At 46.0% G+C, this 27,546-nt stretch overlaps 1 protein-coding gene across 7 annotated transcripts in view; it reads left to right on the plus strand.

Moving 5' to 3' along the window:
* LOC137306020 (RAC-beta serine/threonine-protein kinase) overlaps positions 1-27,546 on the plus strand; it is a 79,263-nt gene that overhangs the window by 41,493 nt on the left and 10,224 nt on the right. For 6 of the 7 annotated variants that reach the window (XM_067975036.1, XM_067975037.1, XM_067975038.1 and 3 more), the window contains 7 exons: positions 13,786-13,954; positions 16,843-16,971; positions 19,423-19,534; positions 20,907-21,060; positions 21,656-21,787; positions 23,465-23,530; positions 27,149-27,217. In XM_067975036.1, the coding sequence (XP_067831137.1) occupies positions 13,909-13,954; positions 16,843-16,971; positions 19,423-19,534; positions 20,907-21,060; positions 21,656-21,787; positions 23,465-23,530; positions 27,149-27,217 (708 nt within the window). In that variant the 5' untranslated portion in view covers positions 13,786-13,908. Of the gene's footprint in view, positions 1-5,300; positions 5,379-13,785; positions 13,955-16,842; positions 16,972-19,422; positions 19,535-20,906; positions 21,061-21,655; positions 21,788-23,464; positions 23,531-27,148; positions 27,218-27,546 lie in introns of those variants that run through there. The other variant, XM_067975041.1, reaches the window with a different exon arrangement.

Here is a 27,546-nt window from a genome sequence, read left to right on the forward strand (position 1 = left end):
TTTCATCTACATCCTCAGCGACATCATCCGAAAACACAACTTCAGGTTTCACATGTATGTTGACGACACCCAGTTCTACCTTACCACCACCTCCCTCGACCTCTCCATTGTCTCTGGATTTGCCACACTGCTTGTCCGATATCCAGTAATGGATGAGTAAAAATTTCCTCCAACTAAATATTGGGACGATCGAAGCCACTGTCTTCGGTCCTCGCCTCAAATTCTGTTCCCTAGCCACCGACTCCATCCCTCTCCCTGGTCACTGTCTGAGGCTGAATCAGACAGTTCGCAGCCTTGGTGTCTGATTTGACCCTGAGATGAATTTCCGACCATCACAAAGACCGCCTACTTTCACCTCCGTAACATCTCCTGTCTCCACCCATGCCTCAGCTAATCTACTGAAACTCTCATCCATGCCTTTGTTACCTCTAGAGTTGACTATTCCGATGCTCTCCTGGCTGGCCTCCTAGCTTCCACCCTCCATCAACTTGAGCTCATCCAGACCTCTGCTGCCCGTATCCTAACTCGCCTAGTCCCGTTCACCCATCACTCCTGTGCTCCTAGTCCGGGAACGCCTCAATTTTAAAATTCTCATTTTTGTTTTCAAATCCCTCCATGGCCTCGTTCCTCCTTATCTCTGTCACCTCCTTTTGAGGTTTGAGGTGCTTGCAGCCTGTATGGACGAAAGCGGGGGCTGCAGAGTGGATGAGCAAACTGACAATGGCACCATGCTACAGGAAGCCATTCAAGCGGGGGGAGTTAGTAGGAATGTAGTGGTAGTTGGGGACGGTATAGTCGGGGGGATAGACACAGTTCTGTACAGCCGAGAACGAGAGTCCAGAAGGCTGTGTTGCCTGCCTGGTGCCAGGGTTTGGGACATCTGCTCTGGGCTGGAGAGGAACTTGCAGTGGGAGGGGAAGGATCCAGTTGTCGTGGTCCACGTAGGTACCAACAACATAGGTAGGACAAGGGAAGAGGTTCTGCTTAGGGCGTATGAGCAGCTAGGGGCTAAATTAAAAAGCAGAACTTCAAAGGTAATAATAGCTGGATTATTACCTGAGCCATGAGCAAATTGGCATAGGGTAAATAAGATTAGAGAGTTAAATTCGTGGCTCCAAGATTGGTGTGGGAGAAATGGATTTTGATTCATGGGGCACTGGCACCAGTACTGGGGAAAGTGGGAGCTGTACCGTTGGGACGGGCTTCATCTGAACCGTGCTAGGGCCAGTGTTCTGGCCAATCGTATAACTAGGGCGGTAGAGAGGGCTTTAAACTAAATATTGGAGGCGAGGGATCAAGGAAGGGAAGATGTGATAAATTAAAGAAAGAAGACCAGGCAGGAGAGAAAGGTAGCAATAAGGGAAATGATAATCAGAGAGTGGCAGCAAGGGATAGAGCATGCAAACTTGAGTGCGCCAGCAGATAAGGCTAGAAGTTGCAAAAATAGTAAAAAGACAGCACTAAAGGCTTTGTATCTGAATGTGCATAGCACTCGTAACAAAATGGATGAATTGACAGCTCAATAGAAATAAATATGTATGATCTGTTAGCCATTACAGAGACACGGCTGCAAGATGACAAAGGCTGGAAATCTGAATATTCAAGGGTACTTGATATTTCGGAAGGACAGGAAGCTAGGAAAAGGTGGAGGGGTAGCTCTGTTAATTAAGGATGACATGAGTATAATAGAAAGAAATGACTTTAGTTCTAAAGATCAAGATGTAGAATCAGTTTGGGTAGAGATAAGAAATAGTAAAGGCAAGAAGTCACTCGTGGGAGTAGTTTATAGGCCCCCTAACAGTAATCGCACTGTAGGACAGGATATACAGGAAGAAATAATGCTGGCTTGTGAGAAAAGAACAGCGATAATCATGGGTGATTTTAATCTACATATAGATTGGAAGAATCTGATTGGCAAAGGTAGCTTGGAAGATGAGTTCATAGAGTGCTTTCAGGACAGTTTCTTAGAGCAGCACGTTCTAGAGCCAACCAGAGAGCAGGCTATTCTAGATCTGGTAATGTGTAATGAGATAGGATTAATTAATGACCTCATTGTAAAGGAGCCTCTAGGTAGCAGTGATCACAATATGATTGAATTTTGCATTCAATTTGAGGGAGAGAAGAGTAAGTCTAAGACTAGTGTTTTAAACTTAAATAAGGGCAATTATGAGGGCATGAAGACGGAGCTGGCTAAAGTGAACTGGGAAGTTAGGTTAAGGGATACGTCAGTAGAGATGCAGTGGCAGACATTTAATGAGATATTTCATAACACTCAGCAAAGATGCATTCCAGTAAGAAAGAAAGACTGTAGGGGAAGGACGTACCATCCATGGCTAACTAAGGAAGTTAACGATAGTATTAAATTGAAGGAAAAAGCATACAATTCCTCGAAGATTAGTGGCAGGTCAGAAGATTGGACAGAATATAAAACACAGCAAAGAATGACTAAAAGAATAATGAGGGAGAAATTAGAGTACGAGAGAAAGCTAGCTAGAAATATAAAAACAGATAGTAAGAGTTTCTACAGGTATTTAAAAAGGAAAAGAGTAAGTAAAAGAGCATTGATCCTCTAGAGAGAGAGTCTGGGGAATTAATAATGGAGAATAAGGAAATGGCGGATGAATTGAACAGATATTTTGCGTCCGTCTTCACTGTGGAGGATACAAATAACATGCCAGAAATAATTGTGAATCAAGAGGTGAAAGGGAGGGAGGAACTTAAAACAGTTACAATCACCAGGGAAAGGGTTCTGAAAAAAATATTAGAACTAAAAGCTGACAAGTTCCCAGGTCCGGACGGACTTCATCCTAGAGTCTTAAAAGAAGTGGCTGCAGAGATAGTATATGCATTGGTGTTAATTTTCCAAAATTCCCTAGATTCTGGAAGGGTCCCATCAGATTGGAAAATAGCAAATATAACTCCTATATTCAAGAAAGGAGGGAGACAGAAAGAAGGAAACTACAGACCAGTTAGTTTAACATCTGTTATAGGGAAAATGCTAGAATCTATTATTAAGGAGGTTATAGCAGGGCACTTAGAAAATCTCAATGCAATCAGGCAGCGTCAACGCGGCTTTGTGAAAGGGAAATCGTGTTTGACTAATTTAGAGTTCTTTGAGGAAGTAACAAGCAACATGGATAAAGGGGATCCTGTGAATGTGGTGTACTTGGATTTCCAGAAGGCTTTTGACAAGATGTTACATCAAAGGCTACTACACAAAATAAGAGCTCATGGTGTAGGGGGTAACATATTAGCATGGATAAAGGATTAGTTAGCTAGCAGGAAACAGAGTAGGCATAAATGGGTCATTTTCAGGTTGGCAAGATGTAACGAGTGGAGTGCCACAGGGATCAGTGATGGGGCCTCAACTATTTACAATCTATATCAATGATTTGGATGAAGGGACCGAATGTATGGTTGCTAAATTTGTTGTTGACACAAAGGTAGGTAGGAAAGTAAGTTGTGAAGAGGACATAAGGAGTCTGCAAAGGGATATAGATAGGTTAAGTGAGTGGGCAAAAATTTGACAGATGGAGTATAATGTGGAAAAATGTGAACTTGTCCACTTTGGTAGGAGGAATAGAAAAGCACTATATTTAAATGGAGAGAGATTGCAGAACTCTGAGGTACAGAGGGATCTGGGTGTCCTAGTACACGAATCACAAAAAGTTAGTATGCAGGTACAGCAAGTGATTAGGAAGGTAAATGGAATGTTGTCATTTATTGCAAGGGGAATGGAATACAAAAGTAGAGATGTTTTGTTACAGTTGTACAGGGCATTGGTGAGACCACATCTACAATACTGTGTGCAGTTTTGGTCTCCTTCTTTAAGAAAGGACATAATTGCTTTCGAGGCGGTTCAGAGAAGATTCCTGGGATGAGGGGGTTATCTTGTGAGGAAAGGTTAGACAAGTTGGGCCTGTACACACTGGAGTTTAGAAGAATGAGAGGTGATTTTATTGAAACATATAAGATCCTGAAGGGACTTGAAGGGGTAGATGCTGAGAGAGTGTTTCCCCTTGTGGGAGAGACTAGAACTAGGGCCACAGTTTAAAAATAAGGGGTCTCCCATTTAAGACAGAGATGAGAATTTTTTTCTCTGAGGATCGTGAGTCTGTTGAACTCCCTTCCCCAGAGAGCGGTGGAGGCAGGGTCATTGAATATTTTTAAGGCTAAGTTAGATAGATTCCTGATTAACAAGGGAGTCAAAGGTTATAGTAGGTAGATGGGAAAGTAGGGTTGAGGTCACAATCAGATCAGCCACGATCTTATCAAATGGCAGAGCAGGCTCGAGGGGCCGAATGGCCTACTCCTGCTCTTAATTCATATGTTCGTACGTATGTTTGTATGTCCTCCAACCCGACAACCCTCCGAAATCGCTGCGCTTCTCCAATTCTTGCCTCTTTTGTGCATCCCTGATTTTAATCACTCCACCGTTGGCAGCCGTGCCTTCAGCTGCCCAGAGCCTGAGCTCTGGAATTCCCTCCCTAAACCTCTCCATCTCTCTACCCCTCTCTCCTCCTTCAAGACGCTCCTTGAAACCTACCTCTTTGACCAAGCTTTTGACCTGTCCTAATATCTCTTGGCTCGGTGTCAAATTTTGTTTGAAAATCACTCCTGTGAAGCGCCTTGGAACGTTACACTATGTTGAAGGCGCTATATAAATGCAAGTTGTTGTCTCATCTGAAAGACAGCACTCCCTCAGTACTGCACTGAAGCGTCAGCCTTGATTTTGTGCTTGAGTCTCTGCAGTGGGACTTGAACCCACGACCTTCTGACTCCGAGGCTAACCATTGAGTCAAGGCTGACACGTTGCCTGGGGAGGTATGGGGTGGGGGGGGCGGCCAGTTGTCTCACCTTGTCTGTAATCTCAGCTGAAATCCACCTCGGCCCTTCCGCAGGACTACACCGTGGAGTTTCTCCACTTGCTGTGCAGTCAGGAGAGGCCTGTGTCACACTGGTGCTCCTGCGGCCTGTTGTTTCAGGTCTGACAGCACGAAGGCCAAACGGGGAAGTCGAGCCGGGCAGCTCCCCAGCTGCATCGATTTATTTCTCAGTAGAGAGGTAAATATTTGAAAGCAGTGGAGCAGGCGATGGGCGGCTGTGTTCACTTTGCTGCTGCCTCTTGTTTACTCTCCCAACCCCTCGTGCCCGACCCAGCCCGCACGGTCCCTCAGCAAACGCTCAAGTGTTTGCTTTGAGCGTCGGTTGTTTGTCTGGCCAGGTCCTGCTTTGAGCATGTGCAGTGGGAGCTGTTTGCCTGTGAGTCCATTCTGTCGAGCCGAGCAGGCACATGGGATGGGGGATAGAGAGAGCAGAGGTGCTCGTCTTCAGATCAGTGCGCGTCTGACTGACGGGGGGGAAGGCGCAGGTTTGCAGTGAGTCTTGTATTTCAGATGTTCCGTGACAGTCGGGTTATGTAGCGACCATCTCCATTATTGTACGCGGAGCCATCTCTCTCCATTAAGACGTTGGTACAATTTTTTTGCCAGTCACTGTTAATGGTGAACAAATATAAGCAGGTTTAGGACCATGAATGGAATGAAACGGGACTGGTGCAGTTGGCTTTAGAGATTTCATTAAAGCGGTCACTTCAATTCAGTGTCTCGTGTCGGAGAGACACAACCTGGCAGTGCTGTTCACTGCATTCCAGGGTAACTCTGTGCTGTGTAAATAGTAGAGAAAGAGAGGGGCAGCTCTCTGGACTGTTTCTATGTTTGTTTTTGTAAACCAGGAAGTAGAGACTGAACTTCTGTTCCTACATACACATAGTCAGACACACAGGCACACTCCCCTGATCATAGACTAGCAGGACGACTTCCTCCCTACCCCCCCACCCAGGCCGTAGACAAGCAGGACCTCCTCTTCCCTCCCCTCCCACCCAGGTCATAGATAAGCAGGACCTTTCCCCACCTCCAGTCATACACAGACAAACTACTCACTGTGTTGTGCCCTCATATTTTAGGCACCCTCTGCCCCCCCAATTCCTCTGCATAGCTCCCACTCCAAATCTTGAGATTACCCTGTGGTCTCACCCCCCCACCCCCTTTTACTTTGAGGCTGCTCGGTGTATCCATTCAGGATATGGAACGGGTGTTCCTGGCTGCAGTCACTGCTTCAGTCTGCAAAAATATATCAGTGCTGTTCCCCACGCAGGTCCATCTGAAATGTGTCCGTGCTGCCGGAGGCTCAGGGCTGGGAGAAATCTCTGCCAAGCGCCGTTGCTTTGTGCCAACTTTTCCCTTCCCTACCTCCCTCCCCCCACTCCTTATCCTCGAGGTGTGGACCCCGGACCCTCGCCGATATGACCCAAGCCCAGTCCGATCCTGTCCCCAACCTGGCACGGACCGAGAGAAGCACGTCCTAAGGGTAGTGGGAGTGAGGTGAGTGCGACTCAATGCTCCTAGTCCTTGTGTGAATGATCCTGTTGAAAGCTGTCCATGCTCTGAGCCTTTCAGATAGTGGACGGGTCTCGGGAAGCCTGATATATACCTGCGGCTCTCGAAGCTTTTAAATTTAAAAACCATCAGATTGTACATTACTAATTTTTCTTTTCTACTCAATTCCTCTTTGCATTTTTAAAATTTCTGCCTGTCCTTATTTAAGGCAGTTCCTCATTACTGCTCCTCACCCCATTCAATAGGATTATTATTGATTTAAGCAAGTTCCTCAATACTGCCCCACACCCCGTTCGATAGGACTACCACTGATTTTACCTTTGTTTCAACTGATGATTTGAATGAACAGAGTGTGATGCCAAAGAAAAAAAATCGGGAGTGGGTGCTAGGAGTTCGAGCCCAGCACTGAGTGTACTGGATTTTCATATCAGTCTGTAGGGCAGGGCAGGCAGTAACATGGGGTACTGGCTGACAGTAATTACTGAGCCCAGCACAGTGAGTGAACTGGCCTGGAAGAGTTGTGCGGTCAGGGCTTACAAAGCCTACCCCTACAGGCATGTTGGATCAACAGCAGAGGCAGAGTCAGGTCGGGTGCTGGCTGAGCCACCCTTCTCCTCTCCTTTAAGACGCTCTTTAAAACCTACCACTTTGATCAAGCTTTCGGTCACCAGTCCTAATATCTCCTTATTTAGCTCGGTGTCAAATTGTGTCTGATTACGCTACTGTGAAGCGCCTTGTGACGTTTTACTACATTAAAGGTGCTGTATAAATGCAAGTTGTGTGAGGTTGCTGGATTAACATCAGTAGAGATACAGTAACACAAGGCTTTCCAGTGACATTACAGCAGCAGTATGTGTTAATTGGTTCCTTGCGTTTTTGGGTTTGGGACATGGTGCCCTGATAATTGTTACTAAAATCTAGTTTCTTAAATGTGATCACTGCTCTCTGTAGAAGTTTGATTTTTGAAATGGACTCCGCGTAACAAAAAACAAAATACTGCAAGTGCTGGATATCTGTGAGAAAAACACAGAAACTGCTGGAAACGCTCAGCAAGTCACGCAGGGTCTGTTAAAGGAAAATGTGATTGTTTCAATCATGGCCCTTCACCAGAATCTGAAAATATTACCGATGAATATAAGAAGGAGCAGAGTGAGAGAAAGAAGAAAAAAACACAAGAAAAGAGAAAGAACGAGATGTAGAGTGATTGGGTTGAGCACTGGAGATAGGTAACAGACGGAAGTGGTAATAGCCATGAGACAAAGGGAGGCAGGATGAGAGGAATTAGTAGCAAATAGGAGGGACCCAGAGAATGTGTGAATGGTTCAAACAGGTTATCCGAGTTGAAGAGGGGGGAGTGTGAAGGCCTGGAGTAGTGGAGAAGGCTCTGGTGGCCCAGGAGTCTGGCGGAAGGAGGAGGTAAGTCAGCACCGGGGGTGCAGGCCACCGGACGGCGACCCCCATCCCAAGATTCGCCAGCTCACCTCCCACATTTCCCATCCTACTTTTCCAGCACCTACTGTCGGGGAGAAAATGGGAGCTGTGGTTACGGGTTGGGATTGTTCTCCTTCGAGCAGAAGTTAAGGGGAGATTCAATAGCGGGGTTCAAAATTATGAAGGGTTTTGATAGAGTAAATAAGGAGAACTGTTTCCATTGGCAGGAGGGTCGGAGCCAAAGGGGACAGATTTAAGATAATTGGCAAAATAACCAGAGAGGAGATGAGGAGAATTTTTTTTATGAAGCGACTTGTGATGATCTGGAATGCACTGCCTGAAAGGGTGGTGGAAGCAGAATCAATAGTAACTTTCAAAAGGGAATTGAGAAGGAGAAATTTACAAGGTTATTGGGGAAAGAGCGGGGGAGTGGGACTAATTGGATAGCTCTTTGAAAGAGCAGGCACGATGGGCCGAATGGCAGCCTCCTGTGCTGTATGATTCTGTGATAAGCTGTTGAAGTGAGTGTTGCAGGGCCTGCTGGTAAATTAACCCTCTGAAACTATTTCCCAGGCTGCTGTGCTCTGTTGTGATTGGTATAGTTTTCCTCATGTTTTCCTGTTCCGTTCAAGGGTGCTGATTCTTGCTAGGATACAGTTCTATGGCCTACTGCTTCTGTCCATGTGTGAGCCTATGCAGTGAGTATCAGGTTATTCGACAGCGGGGAGCATCACAGCCAAGGTCAACACATGCACTTTCCAGCATGGGTGACTGGGTAGTGATCAGGAGCAGGGTCCCCGTCGTAGCCTTGGCCGAGATCAGCCATCTCGGCCCAGACCTGGGACCACACACGGACCTGTTACTTGGCAGTAGTGATCTTGTACCTGATCCATTGGAAGCTTCCAGTTAAATGAGATCCTGCTGCACAATTCCTGGCAATTGCTGCATGCGGGCAGCAGGATGTTCTGTTCGGTGGTTTCCAATGCAATGGTTTCAGTCTGGTACTTTTTTGGGTTGATTTTCCACACCTGGATGTGGCTTCCCGCGTCTTTAATTGCAGTTGATTGGCAGACTGGTTGCAAGCTCAGGACAACCCTTAATTTTTAGTGTTAAAGTGTATGATTAGCAGGGAGCAAGGAGAGAGGAAATGGTGATTTTATTTTAAGTAACGGCAAGGAAAAATGCTCTTTTGTAAAGTAGAACTTCAAATTTAGGATTTCAGCCATTAGGCCTTTTTAATTAGTTGCGCTGGATCCGTGCAGCTAACTCTCCAATACCGCACAGTGCGCTTACACAGCCCGGCCGGCGCAGGCCGTACCTTTCGTGCAGTGCTTTATATAGTAAGTTTTTGCAATGTGTTTTAATGCGTTAAATCCAGGAACTGCATAGGATGTGGTGACTTGTTAGAAAATGAAAACACATTGCATTTCCTCTTTTTAAGTGTGCCTAGCTGAGTGGAGAATAGAGCATCGAGAGAGTTCTGCTACTCTTCATGGTGGCAATTCAGATTGTTTATATTTTGTTATGGAGCACTTGCTTTAACTAATATTCCAGCTGTATAACAGATGAAGATTGCCAGGATTATGTCTGCACAGTGAACAGAATATACTTGGGAGATACTTCCAGCTTTTCCAATCATCTCGGACGGTTTGTGGGGCACTGGGTCTTGAGGGTTTCTGAGATTTTACACTGTGGAGCAGTATCTTAATCCTTGCAAAGGATTGAAGCTCCCCTCTTTGTATTTCTCACTGTCGCTCCTGTTACGACTTTAGATACCTTTGGCTTCTGGGAAATGATTCTTGTCTCTCTGTGTGCTATCCCGGACCTCAAAAAAGGCTGAATCCTAATGGTCTCACTGGCTTCTCGAGCACTGGACCGGGTCGGTCAGTCTGGAGCCAGGGGCCGTAGTCATCCAATGCAGGTATTCTCAGTGCATCTGAATTCCTCATTGCGTCACACCCTGGTTCAAGTACAAAAGGAATGTTTTTTTCTTAATTGCTATTGTGTTTGGAAGTGCTCCTTGTATTCAGGACCAGCTGGGCAACAGGTGCCCGATTAAAGGGGTTTTCTGGTTTTAAAGGGTTTCAGGTTTAGGTGTCAGCTGTGGCTCAGTGGGTAGCACTCCTGCCTCTGAGTCAGAAGGTTGTGGGCTCAAGTCCCACTCCCGAGACTTGAGCACATAATCTAGGCTGACTCAGCAGTGCAGTACTGAAGGAGTGTTGCACTGTTGGAGGTGCCGTCTTTCAGATGAGATGTTAAACTGAGGTCCCGTTTGCTCCCTGAGGTGGACGTAAGAGATCCCATGGCACTATTTTGAAGAAGAGCAGGGAAGTTTTCCCCAGTGTCCTGGCCAATATTTATCCCTCAACTAACATCTCTTATTGGAAAAAAAACATTATCTGGTCATTTGTCTCATTGCTGATATGGGACCTTGCTGTGTGCAAATTGGTTGCCGCATTTCCAAAACTACAACAGTGACTACACTTCAAAAGTACTTCATTGGCTGTAAAGTGCTTTGGGATGTCTTGAGGTCATGAAAGGTGGTATATAAATGCAATTCTGTCTTTCTGTTCTAAAGCAAAATGTTCTGAATTGTGCATTTTGAATTTGAGCTGGAAGCTGTGGTTGAATTCTGAGTAAGAGGAACATGTCAGTGAAAGAGTGAGTCATTGTTAAAGCAGAATGGTGTTCCATTTTTAGCATTACTTTTATGCATTGTGTGTTAAGATCATAACTCTGTTCTTCAAATCCCAGATTTGTTTATAGAGTATTTGCATGCAGGGGCATGCAACTGAACACTAAACTGGACCTTGCTAGATAAAACCAAAGTAAATCCACACTCTGGGATTTGTCATTGCAGTATTAGGTATGGGCAGCAGCTTATTCAGAGTGTTGGTACTAATAACAATGGGATTATTGTATTTAAGTCAAAGCACCTAAATGTAGTGTGATAATTGGAATCTATCCCCTCAAATTCCTTCCACCATCAGTATTTCACCCTTGTGTACATTGTAGAAAGATTTAAGAAGTTTTTTAACACTGTGAAGGAAAGATTGTTTCCTCTGGGGTCAGCAGTTTAAAATGACCTGAGAGAGAACGAGAAGTGAGGTTAATACAAACTCCATTATTCACGGGGTTGTTAAAGCATTGTTACTCAGCCTATTTCTTACCAGACTCGTCCCCACATCCCTACTCTCCTTCTGCCAGAGACGCAGGAACCCTGTCAAAAATTGCTCTCTGCTCCCTCAAAGGCAATCTGGGAAACCCCAGAGAGATCATTGCATCTTTTAAGGGCAGAGAAAAGAAAGGCTTGTATTTATAAAGCGCCTTTCATGACCTCAGGATGGCCCAAAACGCTTTACAGCCAATGAAGTACATTTTGAAGTGTAGTCACTGTTGTAATGTAGGAAAAATGGCAGCCAATTTCCGCACAGCAAGGTCCCACACACAGCAATGTACTAACGATCAGATAATCTGTTTTATTGATGGTGGTTGAGGCATAAATATTGGCCAGGACACCGGGGAGAACTCCCCTGCTCTTCTTTGATAAACATTTGAAGCAGAGGAGGATGAAAGGCTATGGGGAGAGAGCGGAGCAGTTGGATTAGTCCTGGATTGCCCTAGGAAAGAGCCGGCACAGACACGATGGGCCGAATGACCTCCCCTTGGGCTGTAAACTATGGATCTGTGGTGGGCGTTCTCAATGTAAGTGGATACAGCATTGAAATTGACATGGCCCCTGTTTAACATCTTACTGAAACCCCAGTCACATCATCCAGCAGCTTTATCACCTGCCAGTTCATGACAGCACATCCCTCAAGCTGGTTTTCACAGTAACTTTTAAATATGGAATGTTGTTGTTGACTGTGAATTGAGGTGTGGATCTATGGGAGGGTTTTAGAGCAGTCCCAGACAGACATGTCTCTCTGTGTATCCATAATCAGAACACACTCGAATTGCTCCACTGTCAAGTTATTGTCTCAAAGTTCAGTGTTTGTGAAAAACATTTCACAATATTCTGCAGCTACTTCCGTCCTTAAAAACCTGGAGCTATTTAGTGACCTCTCCAAGCTCGCTGTTGGTATCAGTCATTGGGCTTAAATTATAGCGGCTGGAACACTGGACCCTGGAACTTCAAGTCGCCAACATTCTGGGGGTGGTCTGGGCATCAGTACTGCAGAGCTTTGGCAAGTTGAAAAAAACAGCAGCAGCTCTCGCCCAGCTTGTAACGACAGCGAGTTTAACCCAGGGTCTCTGATTGCTCAGTGTCTCTCACTCCTTTCTTCCTCGCTCCTTCCCCCTTCAGCTCCTTGACTGAAGGAGGTGGTGTTCCCACGGTTTTGAGCTCCTTGGAAAGAATATGTTGCAGTAAGAGAGACTGCGATGAGTCTCGATCTCAACCTTTGAGAGGAAAAAGCGACCGTAGGTTTGGAGCTTAGAAGGACCAAGAGATGACCTCGACAGAGAACTGACTGAATACTGTTGATTAAAGAAAGACGTGCATTTATATAGCGCCTTTCACAACCTCAAGACATCCCAATGCGTTTTACAGCCACAAAGTACTTTTGAAGCGTTGCAATGTAGGAAACACCGCAGCGGTTCAAGGCGGCGGCTCACCACCACCTTCTCAAGGGCAATTAGGGATGGGCAATAAATGCCGGCCTTGTCAGCGGGTGCCCACACCTCATGAATGGATTTTTTTTTTAAAAAGCCCATTTGCGTACAGCAAAGTCCCACAAACTGCAATAACATAATGATCAGATAATCTGTTTTAGGGGTAAATATTGGCCAGGACAGCGGGGAGAACTCCCCTGCTTTTCTTCCAATAGTGCTATGGGATCTTCCACATCCACCCGAGAGGGCAGATGGGGCCTCGGTTTAATATCTCACCCAAAAGACGACACCTCTGACAGTACAGCGCTCATTGGAGTGTCAGTCTAGAGGTTGTGCTCAAGTCTCTGGAATGTGACTTGAACCCACGACCTTCTGACTCGGAGGCGAATGTGCTACCCACTGAACCACGGCTGACACCTAAAAAGGGACCAGAGGTTGGAGGCAAGAGGTATAGTGATTATCGACCAGCACACTGGCTCCCAGGCAGCTGGTACAAGATATCTGGACTTTCGGTCAGGTGCCTGCTGCACATACTTGCAAGGGAAAAACAAATTGTTTAATTCTGTTTTTAAAAAAAAAAGTTTATGATCGAACTTTGCCGTGACTTTGTTTCAGACTCTGAGCTGTGATGCAACTCACACTGGAATAACAGTAGTTTCACTGCTTTGGGTCAACAGCCTGTGGTTGCTAGGATGGGGCTTGTACTGATACAAATTGCTAGCAGTGATGTGCAGCGGGAGTTGAATAGAATTTGCCTTGGGGCTTTTATGAGTGTTTTCAGTTATTCTGCCGATCTTTTGAATCACCCTAGTCAGGTTCCCAAATAAGTTGCGTTGCATTGTCTTTCGTAACAAAACCATTCAGCAGGTGAAACACTGGCCTTTTACCTGTAGGACCCGAGTCCCAATCAAGCCTGGGATGATGGGGGCAAAAAAATCTCTCGTGTGCAAAGTCCTAAGTGAAATGGGTTTGGTCCGTCTGAGCGCTGTTATAGAGAGCAGGGACTCGCAGGAACAAACTGGCTAACATTGTCAATCTCTCTCAAGGTGATCACCGGGGTGGGAAATGGCACAATTTTAGTGGTGTCCTGGGTTACTCTTTTGAGGTTGAAACCCAGTAGAGGGACCTGGGCTCAGCACCAATTGCTCATGGGGATGAATTGTGTTCTTGCTGACAGCAAAATTCACTTTGTTTTTAATAAAATGAAGTATTCTGCATGTGTGAGCATGCTGTACTCTACTAACTACAGGTGTGAGTGCATGTGTGTGGCACTCTACCGACTGTGTGCACGTGGGTAGGTGCTGTACTCTACTAACTGTTTACGATTTCTCTCTTGCCACAGATTCCGTGCTGTGTTTGGGAAGAGGGTCGAGTTGCTCAGGGCCCTGGCACTGGGGTCAGGCAGTTGCCTTCCCTGCGTCTTTAATTGAATCCGTGGTTTCCCTCGGAATATTTTGGTACCAATATGAATGAAGTGTCGGTTGTAAAGGAGGGATGGCTTCATAAAAGAGGTGAGTGTGAAGTCGGAGATGTCACCAAGTGTTTATTAATAACTGCCTGCATCACATGACAGAGTGGCTGTTCCACAGTAAGTTGATTCTGGTCTGCTGATGAAAAAAGGTATGAATGAGAAATAACCCAGTTTTATTTCAAACATGACAGAATTTTGTACTTGGAGTGGTTACATTGAGGGATTCACATGCAATGCAAGGTGTCAGGACATGCCTATTCACCATAAGGAAGCTCCATCGCCTCTTGTCACATCCTCGTGCTGACTTCTGGGTTTGAGTGCTGTAACACTGTTTTATTGGACTGGTTTGAGCTCATTCACCAACTAGTGGAAATAGTTTTTCCACGTTCATAATTTTGAATACCTCCTATCAGATCTCCTCTCATCCTTCTCTGTTACAGAAAAAGTTAGTATGCAGTTACAGCAAGCAATTAGGAAAGCAAATAGCATGTTGGCCTTTATTACAAGGGGATTGGAATACAAGAGTAAGGAAGTCTTCCTACAGTTGTACAGGGCAATGGTGAGACCTTGCCTGGAGTACTGTGTACAGTTTTGGTCTCCTTATCTAAGGAAGGATATACTTGCCTTAGAGGTGGTGCAATGAAGGTTCACTAGATTAATTCCTGGGATGAGAGGGTTGTCCTATGAAGAGAGGTTGAGTAGAATGGCCCACATTCTCTGGAGTTCAGAAGAATGAGAGGTGATCTCATTGAAACATATAAGATTCTGAGGGGACTTGACCGGGTAGAAGCTGAGAGATTGTTTTCCCAGGCTGGAGAGTCTAGAACTAGGGGCCATAATGGCAGGATACGGGGTCGGCCATTCAAGACTGAGATGAGGAGGAATTTCTTCACGCAGAGGGTTGTGAATCTTTGGAATTCTCTACCCCAGAGGGCTGTGGATGCTGAATCATTGAATATATTCAAGGCTGAGATGGATAGATTTTTGGACTCTAAGGGAATCGAGGGATACGGGGATCGGGCAGGAAAGTGGAGTTGAGGTCGAAGATCAGCCATGATCTGATTGAATGGCAGAGCAGGCTCGAGGGGCCATATGGTCTACTCCTGTTCCTATTTCTTACGTTCTTATGTTCCAACGAAGTTCCTCCTAGCTAAAGCTTCTTATCTCTGGTATCATGGTGAATCTCTTCGTACCCTCTGTGAGGTGTTGACGTCCTTCCGGAAGGAGGATGCCCAGAGCTCACTACAATGTTCTAGTTGCAGCCTAATCAATGATTTGTAAAGAGCATTATCTCTTGTGCTCCACTTACAAAACCTGGGATACCTTGTGCTTTTTTTAATACAGGTTTATCAACTAGTCCTCTCACTTAAAGATTTATTTATTGAGCAACTCAGTGGTGCTTTACTGTTTAAAGTTTTATCGTTTAGTCTACTAACCTTCAATTCTGGCCTCTTGCGCATCCCCGATTTCTTGCGCTCCTCCATTGGCGGCCATGCCTTCAGCTGCCTAGGCCCTAAGCCCTGGAATTCCCTCCCTAAACCAGTCTACCTCTCTCTGCTCCTTTTAAGACGCTCCTTAAAACCTAACTCTTTGATCGTGCTTTTGGTCACTTGTCCGAATATCTCCTTTTCTGGCTCAGTGTCAAATTGTGTTTAATCGCTCCTATGAAGCGCTTTGGGACGTGTTACCATGTTAAAGGCGCTATATAAATGTTTGATCTCTCCTATGGTTCTGTACATGCCATCCCGTTCAGTGCTGCTGTTTGTTGATGTAAATGTATGAATATTGGTGATTTGAAGGCAGACTGGCAGGAGTGGGTGTTACAGAACCGATCGTGGGCGTGTTTTGGGTCCTGTTCAAGTCCGGGGGGAGAAATGTCAATCTGATTAATCTACGTGAACCACGTCATGTAAATCTCACATGATTGGCTCACATTAGTGTGCCCTTGGTTATCTGGTTAATTGAGCCCAATTCCATGTTCCTGGCCTGACTTTCTGTGCAGCCAGTCTGTCCAAAGCCTCCCAACCCTTGGCCCTAACTTGGGCTTCTTGCTCCTTAACAGCTCAGACAGGGCCCCCTTCTCCTTCGACAGGGCCCCCTTCTCCTTCCCCAGTGCCACGTCCCCAGTCAACCCCAGATGTAAGCTCCTACATCCTTCCTAAAGTGTGCTGCTCAAAATTGGACACAATACTCCCGCTGAGGCCTAACCAATGATTTACAAAGGTTTAGCGTAACTTCCTTTCTTTTATAGCCTATGCCTCTATTTATGAAGCCCAAGCATCCCATGTGCTTTTTTTTTAAATCAACTTTCCTATTGCACTTTTGTGGGACTTGAGCTGAAAAACAAATCAGTTGACCAAAGTGTGTAAACCTCTCCATTCCAGCCCCCGATCATCTCCTTCCAGTTTTCCTTTACCCCCCTCTGAGGCTACCCACCCGTACCAAACCTTGGCACAGAGCAGAGAAGATGTAGGGATAGTGGTGACGTTCAGTTTGCTTATGGGTGCACGCTAAGCTTTTGTTTGGTTGATACTTCAGACTGGGTCCTTAGTGGAAACGAAGAGCCTCGTTGTTCATCAGTTGAGCCCATCCCTTTATTTTTTTAAAAAATCAATCACTTATTCATATACTTCGGGAACTTACAAGGGTGCAGGGAAGTGGTGGTGTTCTGTTCCATGCTACTTGATGTTCACCAACAGTCTCTGGACGATCGGCAGTTCATTCAGATAGCTTACCAAAATGGCCTGCTCTCCAAGTGGAATTTAACCTTTCCCAGTGGCGGTGTGCGTTAGTAATGGACTTGTTTTAAGCTGTTGGTGCGGCGGGGGGAGAGAAGCAGAGTCTTTCCAAACCATATTAATGTGCCATTACCTCTGAGGGATGAATGCTCTCCGAACCTTGCTTACCCATGCCCTTTGCTGTTCGCAGGTGAATATATTAAGACATGGAGGCCAAGGTACTTCCTGTTGAAATCGGATGGTTCGTTTATTGGTTATAAAGAGAAGCCTGAGAGCCCAGATCACGGTTTACCACCATTAAACAACTTCTCTGTAGCAGGTGAGTCTTTGGGGATAGTGAGTAATTTCCCTCGCGTTAGTTGAAGTGTCTGCCTCTATAAATACATACAAGTCCCCTCCAAGTCGCACACCATCCCGACTTGGACGTATATCGGCCGTTCCTTCATCGTCGCTGGGCCAAAATCCTGGAACTCCCCTCCCCCCCCCCCCCCCCCCCAAACAGCACTGAGGGAGCACCTTCACCACATGGACTGCAGCAGATCAAGAAGAAGGCCCACCACCACCTTCTCAAGGGGCAACTAGGCATGGGTAATAAGTGCTGGCCTTGCCAGCGACGTCCACGCCCCAAGAATGAATTTTTTTCAAAAAGAACTCCTGTCACTGTTGTGGGTGCAGTTTCAGGGATTTGTTATGGGTTTTTGTCAACGCTGTTCACTAACTGAAATAGTTTATTTCTTGAACGAGCTACGTAGTTATCCCTCGAGGGTGACTGAGACACCTAAAGTTTCTCTGCGCCTGTGGGCCATTTCCCCTACTGCCGAGCACGTTGCAGGGACCTCAGGTCTTCGAGCTGCCGCAGTGAGGGGTGGTCTGGTTGAATCAGTTGCTTCCTGGACCGTTGTGTGGTTGGGCCACTCCCTGGCTTTATACTCGACTTGCACAGGTCGTCTGTTTCTGACGTGGGCAGATAGGCGGCAGATGCAGTTCAAAATACAAAAATGTGAAGTGGTACCTTTTGAGGAAAAAAGTGAGAAGTATACCCTAAATGGTAAGATTCTTCCGAGTGAAGGAACAGAGATCTCAGGGTGTAAATACAGAGGTCTTTAAAGATGGGCGTGCAGGCAGAAAAGGCCATGAAAAGACAGGTAGGATTCTGGGGCATTGAGTGTAAAGGCTCGAAAGTCATTGATTAGGCCACAGTTGGAGTATTGCGTCCAGTTCTGGCACTCGGGAAGGATATCAGAGCCATCGTAAGGAGGCAACAAAGTTTTGTGAGAATGATCCCAGGAATAAGAAGTGATAGGTGAGGCTCGAAAAATTGGGGCTTTTATCACTGGAGTAGAGAAGGTTAAGGGAGGAGGAGCTAAGGTTTTTTTCAAAACTGTGACAGGATTTGCGAGGGTGAAGACTGATGGATTATTCTCACCGAAAGAATAATCCATCAGTCTTATGGATATGGGGAAAGGGCAGGGAGTGGACGGTGAACAGCTTCCGTTTTTAAGAGCTAGTACCAGTACAGGCATGCTGGGCCAAATGGCCTCTGCTTTTGCTGTGATTTCCATGATTTCTCTCAGACCACCTCCTCATCCCCACCCCCTCCCATGGCGATCAAAACTGGTCGAGGAGATCACTCTGGCCCTGATAATTCTAAGCATTACCTACCTTTTGTAGAAGGTGATCTTCGCGCCTGCCAGAAATGGATCCGTGAATTCCTCCAGCCCTCGCTTGAAGGAATTCACTGAATCGGCGTCCGCCGCACGAGCTGGCAGCCTATTTCAGAAGTTCTCTGGGAAAAGAACTTCCTCCTGACATCTAACTAGATCTGATCTTGTGCAACTTAAAATTGTGACCCCCGGTCCTCCCTCACATTCATTTAATTAGAACAAACTGTGCTTTGTGCAGCAGGACTCAGCACAAGGGCTTGATGCAGCCGGGATGCCTTCCAGTCCATGAGAGTGTTGACGCTTCATTCCCCTTGTTGCAGAAAGATTTCAGCCCCAATTACGCTGCAGTCTCCTCTACCTCATGGCCAGATAGGGAATTGAGCGTGGACAAGGAGCATTTGGGAAATGGATTCATTAAAAATAAACCGGTCGAGTCATGTTCCGTGGCAACTCATTCAGATAGAAAGTAAAGAAAGAAAGAAAGAACTTGCATTTATATAGCGCCTTTCACGACCTCAGGATGTCCCAAAGTGCTTTATAGACAAGTCTCGGAGAGTGAGGGACATAATGGGCACAGCCCTTAGGGGGTTATACTGAGATGTTATCAGGATCTAGCCTGGAAAGACTGAACAGGCTGGGACTCTTCACTCTAGAAAAGAGAAGGCTGAGGGGTGACCTGATAGAGGTCTTTAAAATTATGACTGGGTTCGATAGGGTAGACGTAGAGAAGATGTTTCCACTTGTGGGGAAGTCCAAAACTAAGGGCCATAAATATAAGATAGTCACTAATAAATCCAATCAGGAATTCAGGAGAAACTTCTTTACCCAGAGAGTGGTTAGAATGTGGAACTCGCTCCCACATGGAGTAGTTGAAGCAAATAGCATAGATGCATTTAAGGGGAAGCCAGATAAACACATGAGGGCGTAAGGAATAGAAGGTTATGCTAATAGGATTAGATGAAGTAGGATTGGGGGAGGCTCATGTGGAGCATAAACACCGGCATTAACCTTTTGGGCTGAATGGCCTGTTTCTGTGCTTTAAAATTCTGTAATACTGAACCTTCCCACGGATCTGTAACATCTGGCCGTTTCTCCGCACCAACTAGAATGCCAGCTGATGAAGACTGAACGGCCAAGGCCCAACACGTTTATCATTCGGTGCCTGCAGTGGACGACGGTGATCGAGAGGACCTTTCACGTTGATACGCCGGATGAACGGTGAGGCCGGTGCTGGAGGGTGCTGGGAATTACTTTAATTATTTACTACACTTTACTGGGAAGCAGCTCTTTTTGCCCCCGGACCCCTCGGCCCCTTCTACCTCAAAAGGTGCAGAGGTGCAGCGACGGTGGGCATTACACCAGTGAAGGGGGCCTGTTGCCCTGCTCAGCCTGCCCCCCCCCTGCCATGTGTTTGTGGGGTGCTTTATGTGTAAACTGACTCTCCGCAGTGCAGCGGGAAGGCACATTGGCACTGCATGGACGCCTGGTAAGGCTGGTGAGTTGATGTTTTTCCCCTGCTCACCCCAGTAAAGGGCACAGAGAAGTTGCTCATCTTTGGCACTGTGGAAAATACCCACATACCACTCTAGTGAAAGCCTATTTCAACCAGACAGCAGCCGATTCTATTGAGCGATGGTTGGGTAGCCTGTAGTGTTAGTGGAGCTTCTCGCAGACAATATCTGTAGGCTGGGAAAGCAGCAATGGATCCCAGCAGCCGTCAGTTTCTGAGTTTTGTTGTATAAAGTGAACGGATTTTTAAACAATGTCCTTTTGCATTCCTCATTCAGAGTTATGATAGTCTTTCCATTTTGCGGTCATAAGTCACAGACTCTAGGGTAAATTTTCCGATTGCCTGCTGGAAGTGAGTATTGGGAAGTTGTGAGCTGTGCTCTGCATCCAAGCACACAATTAAATGACCCTAAACAGGGAGTCTGTTACCCTATCTGGGGAATACCTTGTCTTTGTTTAGTGGGTTCCTCTTTAGATGCAGCTAGGGTCCAGGACAGTCTGTGTGTGTGTGTGAACATGAGTTCCTATTTGAATCTCGATCCTGCCAGTCTAGGTGCAGGAGGTCAGGCTTCCGTGCTGCTTGGACGTGGGGCGGCCCACGTGTCTAACCGTGCAAATCTATAAGAGAGGGATCAAACAGATGAAACACACACAAAAAAATCTGGATGAACATTTCTCCAGTGAGATGACCAATTGAAATGGTTTCACTAAAAAGCAGAGCATGAAGGAGCCAGCTGAGTAAAAGTCCATCTGTTCACCAGAACAATCCCTTTTAATTGGTAATGTGGCACCATCTTTAAAGGGGAATGCTTCTCTGGGCAAAGATGCATTTATCATTCTCCCAGTTCCCTCCCCCTTTCTCCTCTCCTTTCCCCGAGGCCCGATTCTTGCTGTGGTGCAATTCCACAGACTCCAGCAGCCCTTGTGGACCGTGCCAGCTTTCTCGTGTGAGCCTAGATCCAGTCGGTTGTTCAATCACATAGGAAATGATCAACAGACCTACTAGCAGGCAGGGTAGGTTCTGGCTGCAATGGTACAACAGGTCACCAGTCACTGACAGTATATGCTACTGTGTTTCTAGAGAGGACTGGACAAGAGCCATCCAGACTGTCGCAAACAGCTTAAAACACCAGGAACCAGGAGATGATGCTATGGATGTCAAGTGTGGCTCGCCCAGTGACAGCTCTGGGATGGAAGAGATGGAGGTGTCGATTTTAAAGTCGAGGAATAAAGTGGTTAGTACGAGGGCTCAGCAGTCCCGTTGGGCCATGGGATTGGGTTGCCTTGCGCTTTTCCCCGTGTGCTGTAGAGCTTAGGGTGCACGCTCTGAGCTACCAGTGGACACTTTTTAGTTCAAGATATCCAATTGTTCAGATCTGAATATTTGATTGGGTAGCTTTTAGATTTGCATTTCGAATCAAATGGGGTGTTGCACATTCTTACTGTTGTGTAAAGCTGTTGCTAGCAGGATAGGAGTCGGGGATGATTGAATAAAAGAACTGCTCTGTAACCTGGGCTGAATCGGACAATGCCCATCGAGAAGGCGTGTCCATGTCACTTAGTTTCACCATGTGGCAAAATGACCAGTGGCACAGGACTAACCCGCGCCCTCGCGTTCTTTATTGCCGTTCAGTTCCGCAGATGTTATAGTGCAGTGTTTTCAGTGTGGGGGGGGTGGGGTTTCACTTTACTTGACTGGCTAAATGTAACATCATCACCTGAGCTTTATAATCCAGGCCCCCACCTTGTTCAATCTAATCTTCAGTCTTGTTACATCTGAATAAACAAGTGGCGTAACTGAGTTGGGCTGTTGTTCTTTTCTGATTCCAGACGATGAACGATTTTGACTATTTAAAGTTATTGGGGAAGGGAACCTTTGGCAAAGTTATCCTGGTTAAAGAGAAAGCCACGGGGCGTTACTACGCCATGAAAATTCTACGGAAAGAAGTAATTATTGCTAAAGTAAGTATTTACTTTGAGATTCATTTACTGAAGAAAGCTTTGGTTGTTTCCATCACTGTCTCTGTTAGTAGTTGGCTCCATGTCACTTCACACCTATACAGGCAGCACAGCCAGGGGTTTTCCTTAATCCCACTGCTCTCTTCACCCTTTCCTCCCCCGCCTCCCCCCAAACTAGGGTTGCCAACTCTGGTTGGACATTTTCCTGGATGTGTCATCACATAACCACCTGCCATTTTTCAACTCGCTTCGAACATAAATGCAATTTAAACCTGACTAAAGGTTGCTGAGGTTGCCCTGCAGAAGCCCAGAGAATTGGGTGGTCTGTCAGCTTTGTCAATGGGAGGTTCCTTCACATCTACTCGTCGGTTTTTCTAGTATCCAAGAACATTCATCAAAGCCAAGGGGAGGAAATGAGGCAGACGCGATTGTGGGCGCTGACAAGCCCCTCCCTACAGTTCCATGCAAACAGGATTTGGTGTCATGGAGCCCCCATTTTAGAGGTTGTCTCCAAATGGCAGTCAGGTTATGCAAAGGTTTCTTCCTTCACTTGTTGATGCCTGGCCAATGTCGCCAACAGAATCCACATTCAGTGTTGAAAATCATAAGAATCATACAGCACAGAAGGAGGCCATTTGACCCATCGTGCCTGTGCTGGCTCTTTGAAGGAGCTATCCAATTAGTTCCACTCCCCTGCTCTTTCCCCATAGTCCTGCAAATTTTTCCTTTTCGAATATATATCCAATTCCCTTTTGAAAGTTACTATTGAATCTGCTTCCACCACCCTTTCAGGAAGTGCATTCCAGATCATAACATGCATAACAAGTGTCGGACAGGGGGGAGGTGCTGAGTGGAATACTGCAGGGTGAGTGCTTGGACTTTTGTTATCCTCCTCTCCTCTGCTCCTCTTTTTCCTTTCTCCCTCCTGCTCAGGGACATCTCTGTACGACGAGGGCTATAGAAATATAAGTTGCTATGTGTGTAAAATGACCTAAATCCAGGAGTAAATTGAAAGCTTTTTAATCTGGCAGGTGACCCTAAAGTAGTGTGTGCAGCAGGAACATGGGGTATAGTTAAGGTTTTGGAGATAGATTTGTTACGGTAACTGGGCAGAGAAAAGGCAAATTAGACTTTGAATACTGGCAAATGCACAGTATTGCCTTTTGGCAGAATGAATGAATAATATGGGTGTATAATGAAGAATCCACACAGGGAGACTTTGAAAAAGAACTGAGGGTAACCATAAGACTTGTTACTTTCAATGTCTGGACAATGTGGAGAATAAATGAAAGTATATGGAATGGTGAGTAATACAACCAGAGCTGTGGAGTGTGAGTGTACAGAGGTTATCCTGGGTGCTCTGCAATGCACTGGTGAAGCAACGACAACTTGTGTTTACATACCACCTGTTACATAGAAAAACATTCCTGGATGCTTTACAGAGGCACGAGTAAGGAAAATGGTTGCCAAGCCAAAACAGGATAGATTAGGAGAGGAGACTAAAAGCGTGGCGAGTTTTAAGGAGGGCCTTGAACGACGAGGGAGATGGAGGGGTTTAGGAGGGGAATTCCAAGATCACACTTGGAGGTTGTTTCTGCCCATGCCCCAGGGAGAGTCGGTGCCCGATGGAGAAAATAAGAACTGTACCTAAACATTAATACTTGTTTCTGCTGATTGTAGGATGAAGTCGCCCACACTGTTACAGAGAGCAGGGTCTTACAGAATACACGACATCCGTTTTTAACAGTAAGTTCTGTGACTTATACTGGATTCAGTTTGGCACAATCTGTGTTCTCCTGGCTACAGGTCTGTCCTGTCCTGTATGGCTTTCTGTTTATATGAAAATATATATTTGGCACAGGGCAGCGGTATTTACAGTAAAAGCAGCTCCCATGTGATGGAATGTTCTAGTTTTCCCTACGTTGTGCTAGCTAATTTAGTAGATGTTTGGTTAGTCACCGCTGCTAAAGGGTGTGTCATCTCCCCCAGAGGCCTGGTTGGTGAAGGAAGTGTGCAGCTGCTCTGTTCAGAGTAGTGGTCCCTGAGGTCAACCCCCCCTGCTGATCCCAAGCCAGATGGTGCTTGGGCCAAGGAAGAGGCTAAAAGTCAGCCAGGGTTTCTGTGATGCCCCAATCGGTCGAATAGTCCATGACACTTGATGTCTAAGCTGGCGCAGGAATAATGGCGGCCCGGGCAAGGCGGTGAAGGCGTGTCAGCGGTGGCTCAGTGGGTAGCACTCTTGCCTCTGAGTCAGAAGGTCGTGGGTTCAAGACCCACTCCAAAGACTTGAGCATAAAATCCAGGCCAACACTCCCAGTGCAGTACTAAGGGAGTGCTGCATTTTCAGAGGTATGCCGTCTTTTGGATGAGACATAAAACCGAGGCCCCGTCTGCCCCCTCAGGTGGACATAAAAGATCCCATGGCACTGTTTGAAGTAGAGCTGGGGAGTCCTGGCCAATATTTATCCCTCAACCAACATCACTAAAAAAAACAGATTAACTGGTCATTATCACGTTGCTATTTGTGGGACTTTGCTGTGTGCAAATTAGCTGCCACATTTTCTACATTACAACACTGACTGCACTTCAGAAAGTACTTCATTGGCAGTAAAGCACTTTGAGATGTTCTGAGGTTGTGAAAGGTGCCGAATAAATGCAAGTTCTTTTTCTTGCCCATGGAGCTGTACCCCAGCAAGAGTCAGTGCCTTCAGGAGAGAAGAGGCTTGTCTGCTCCATGCAGCTGTCGTTACACACAGATTTCTCCTTTCACTGTCACAGCCTGTTCCATGTAGCACATTTTCTGGGAAATGTTGAGAAGCCCTGACTCTGCATTGCTTTCCAGATTGCAGTGCCATGTGTGCAGCTCCTCGGCTTGTTTAAACTGCGTCAAAGGATCTCGCAGCTCCCTCAAACGCGGCATTAAATTACATGTAATGTGAATCGAACATTACCTCGGCCTTGGTGCTTACACTGCTCGCACAGTCCAGGTCCATGTGGGGCGACAAGCTTCAATGCAGGGCGGGTCGTGTGCCTGACACTAAGGATTACATAGAATGTTTAGCACAGAAACGGGCCATTCATCCCAACTGGTCAATGCCAGTGTTTATACTTTACACAACTTTCCTTCCACTCTAATTTCCTGTTCCCACCCTGCCCCCATATCCCTCTGTTCTCCTGTCTCTCATGTAAGCATCAAGCTTCTCCTTAAATGCATCAGTGCTCTCTGCTTTACTCAGTGTGGCATTCTCACCACTCCCTGTGTAAAGAAATTCCTCCCAAGTTCTTTATTTGATCTGTTAGTGGCTACTTTACATTTATGCCCCCTCGTTCTGGACTCACCCATAAGTGGAAACAGTTTCTCCACGTCCACCCTATCGAACCCTTTCATAATTTTGAAGACCTCTATCAGGTCTCCCCTTAGTCTTTTTTCCAGCGTAAAGAGCCCCAGCCTGCTCAGTCTTTCCTGATAGCTACATCCTCTCAAATCTGGTAACAACTTTGTAAATCTTTTCTGCACTTTTCTCAATGTTGAGACCTGCATGCAGTACTCTAAGTGTGGTCTAACCAAGGTCCTATATAAATTTAACATTCTCTCTTCTTTTGTATTTTATTCCTTTAGAAATGAACGCCAGTACCTTGTTTGCACTCTTTACGGCCTCATCAACTTGTGTTGAGGTTTTGTGGTTTATGTATCTGCATTCTTTGCTCCTCTGCCCCATTTAGTTTCTTGCCTTCCAAGGACTAAGTGGCCTCTTTATTCTTCCTACCAAAATGAACCACACACTTTGCCATACTGCACTTCATTTGCCTTTTATCTGGCCATTCTGCAAGCCTGTTTATGTCTTGCTGTATTTTGGTGCAGTCATCCACATTATTAGCTATTTCCCACAATTTACTATCTTTAAATTTCGACACTGTACCTCAGATATTTCTCGTCTTTTATAAAGACCATTTTTCAACATTGGGACAAATCGCCATAATCATTGAATAATACAGCACAGAAGGCCGGCCATTTAGCCCATCGTGCCTGTGCCAGCTCTTTGAAAGAGCTATCCAATTAGTCTCTTTCCCCATAGCCCTGCAAATTTTTCCATTTCAAGTATATATCCAATTCTCTTTTGAAAGTTACTATTGAATCTGTTTCCACCGCCCTTTCAGGCAGTGGATTCCAGATCAGAACAACTCGCTGCGAGAAAAAATTTCTCCTCATCTCCCAACTGGTTCGTTTGCCAATTATCTTAAATCTGTGTCCTCTGGTTACCAACCCTCCTGCCACTGTAACAGTTTCTTATTTACTCCATGGAAACGCCTCATGATCTTGAACACTTCTATCTCCCCTTAACCTTCTCTGCTCTAAGGAGAACAACCCCAGCTTCTCCAGTCTCTCCACACAACCGAAGTCCCTCATCCCCGGTACCATTCTAGTAGATCTGCTCTGCACCCCCTCCAAGGCCTTGATGTCCTTTCTAAAGTGCGATGCCCAGAATTGGACACAATACTCTAGCGGAAGCCTAACCAGTGAAGTATAAAGATTTAGCGTCACTTCTTTGCTTTTGCACTCTATTCCTCTATTTATAAAGCCCAAGATCCCATATGCTTTTTTTTAACAGCCGTATCAACTTGTTCTGCCATCTTCAGGTCTCTCTGTTCCTGCACCCCCTTTAGAATTGTACCATTTGGTTTATATTGCCTCTCCTCATCCTTCCAAAATGCATCACTTCACACTTATCTGCATTAAATTTCATCTGCCATGTGTCTGTCTGCCCATTTTCACCAGTCTGTCTATGTCCTCCTAAAGGTTGCTACTATCCTCCTCACTGTTTACTACATTTCCAAGTTTTGTCTCTTCCAAAAACTTTGAAATTATATATCCCAAGCATAACCAAGTCCAGGTCACTAATATATATCGAAAAGGACGGTGGTCCTAATACCGACCCCTGGGGGACACCACTGTATACATCCCTCCACTCTGGAAAAACAACCGCTCACCACTACTCTGCTTTCTGTCTCTTAGCCAATTTCGTATCCAAGCTGCCACTGCCCTTAATCCCACGAGCTTTAATTTTGCTAACAAGTTTATTATCTGGCATTTTATCAAACGCCTTTGGAAGTCCACATTCACAACATCAACTGCTGTAGTGTGCAGATACCATCACTGTGTAATACCAGCAATTGTGGTGTGTGTTTTGCTCCTATCTTCTACTTTTAGCCTTGGAGTCCACCACACAGTGGTCTCCCCCAGAGGTTGGTATTCTCTGTTTTTCTTTCGCTCGATAGAGTGTGTGGTTTTTGATCTGTATTATTGATGCTGGTTCCTGGGCATGTTCTCAGTAATACTCGGCAATGATTTCTCTTCCCCCATAGACGTTGAAGTATGCGTTTCAGACCAGTGACCGGTTATGTTTTGTCATGGAGTATGCAAATGGTGGAGAGGTAGGTGCATCTTTTTTCCCTTCCTTTGGCCAATGTCGGCGTCCGACCTTGGCTGAAGCTGCTGTGCTAGGTTGGATTATTGTACCATCGCCATTGACAGCCTCTGAGTGGGGCAGCCAGCTATTCCAGCAGGGAGCCCAGACAGTGTGGGGCAGCTGGCTATTCCAGCAGGGAGCCTAGACAGTGTGGGGCAGTTGGCTATTCTACCGGGCAGCCCAGACAGTGTGGGGCAGCCGGCTATTCCAGCAGGGAGCCCTGTCCTGGCCTCATTTACTGTCCACATAGGTGCACTTTCCAGTAGGATTCCCTGGACAGTGATCAGGTACAGG

Source organism: Heptranchias perlo, chromosome 41, assembly GCF_035084215.1.
Source record: "Heptranchias perlo isolate sHepPer1 chromosome 41, sHepPer1.hap1, whole genome shotgun sequence".
Classification (NCBI taxonomy): domain Eukaryota; kingdom Metazoa; phylum Chordata; class Chondrichthyes; order Hexanchiformes; family Hexanchidae; genus Heptranchias; species Heptranchias perlo.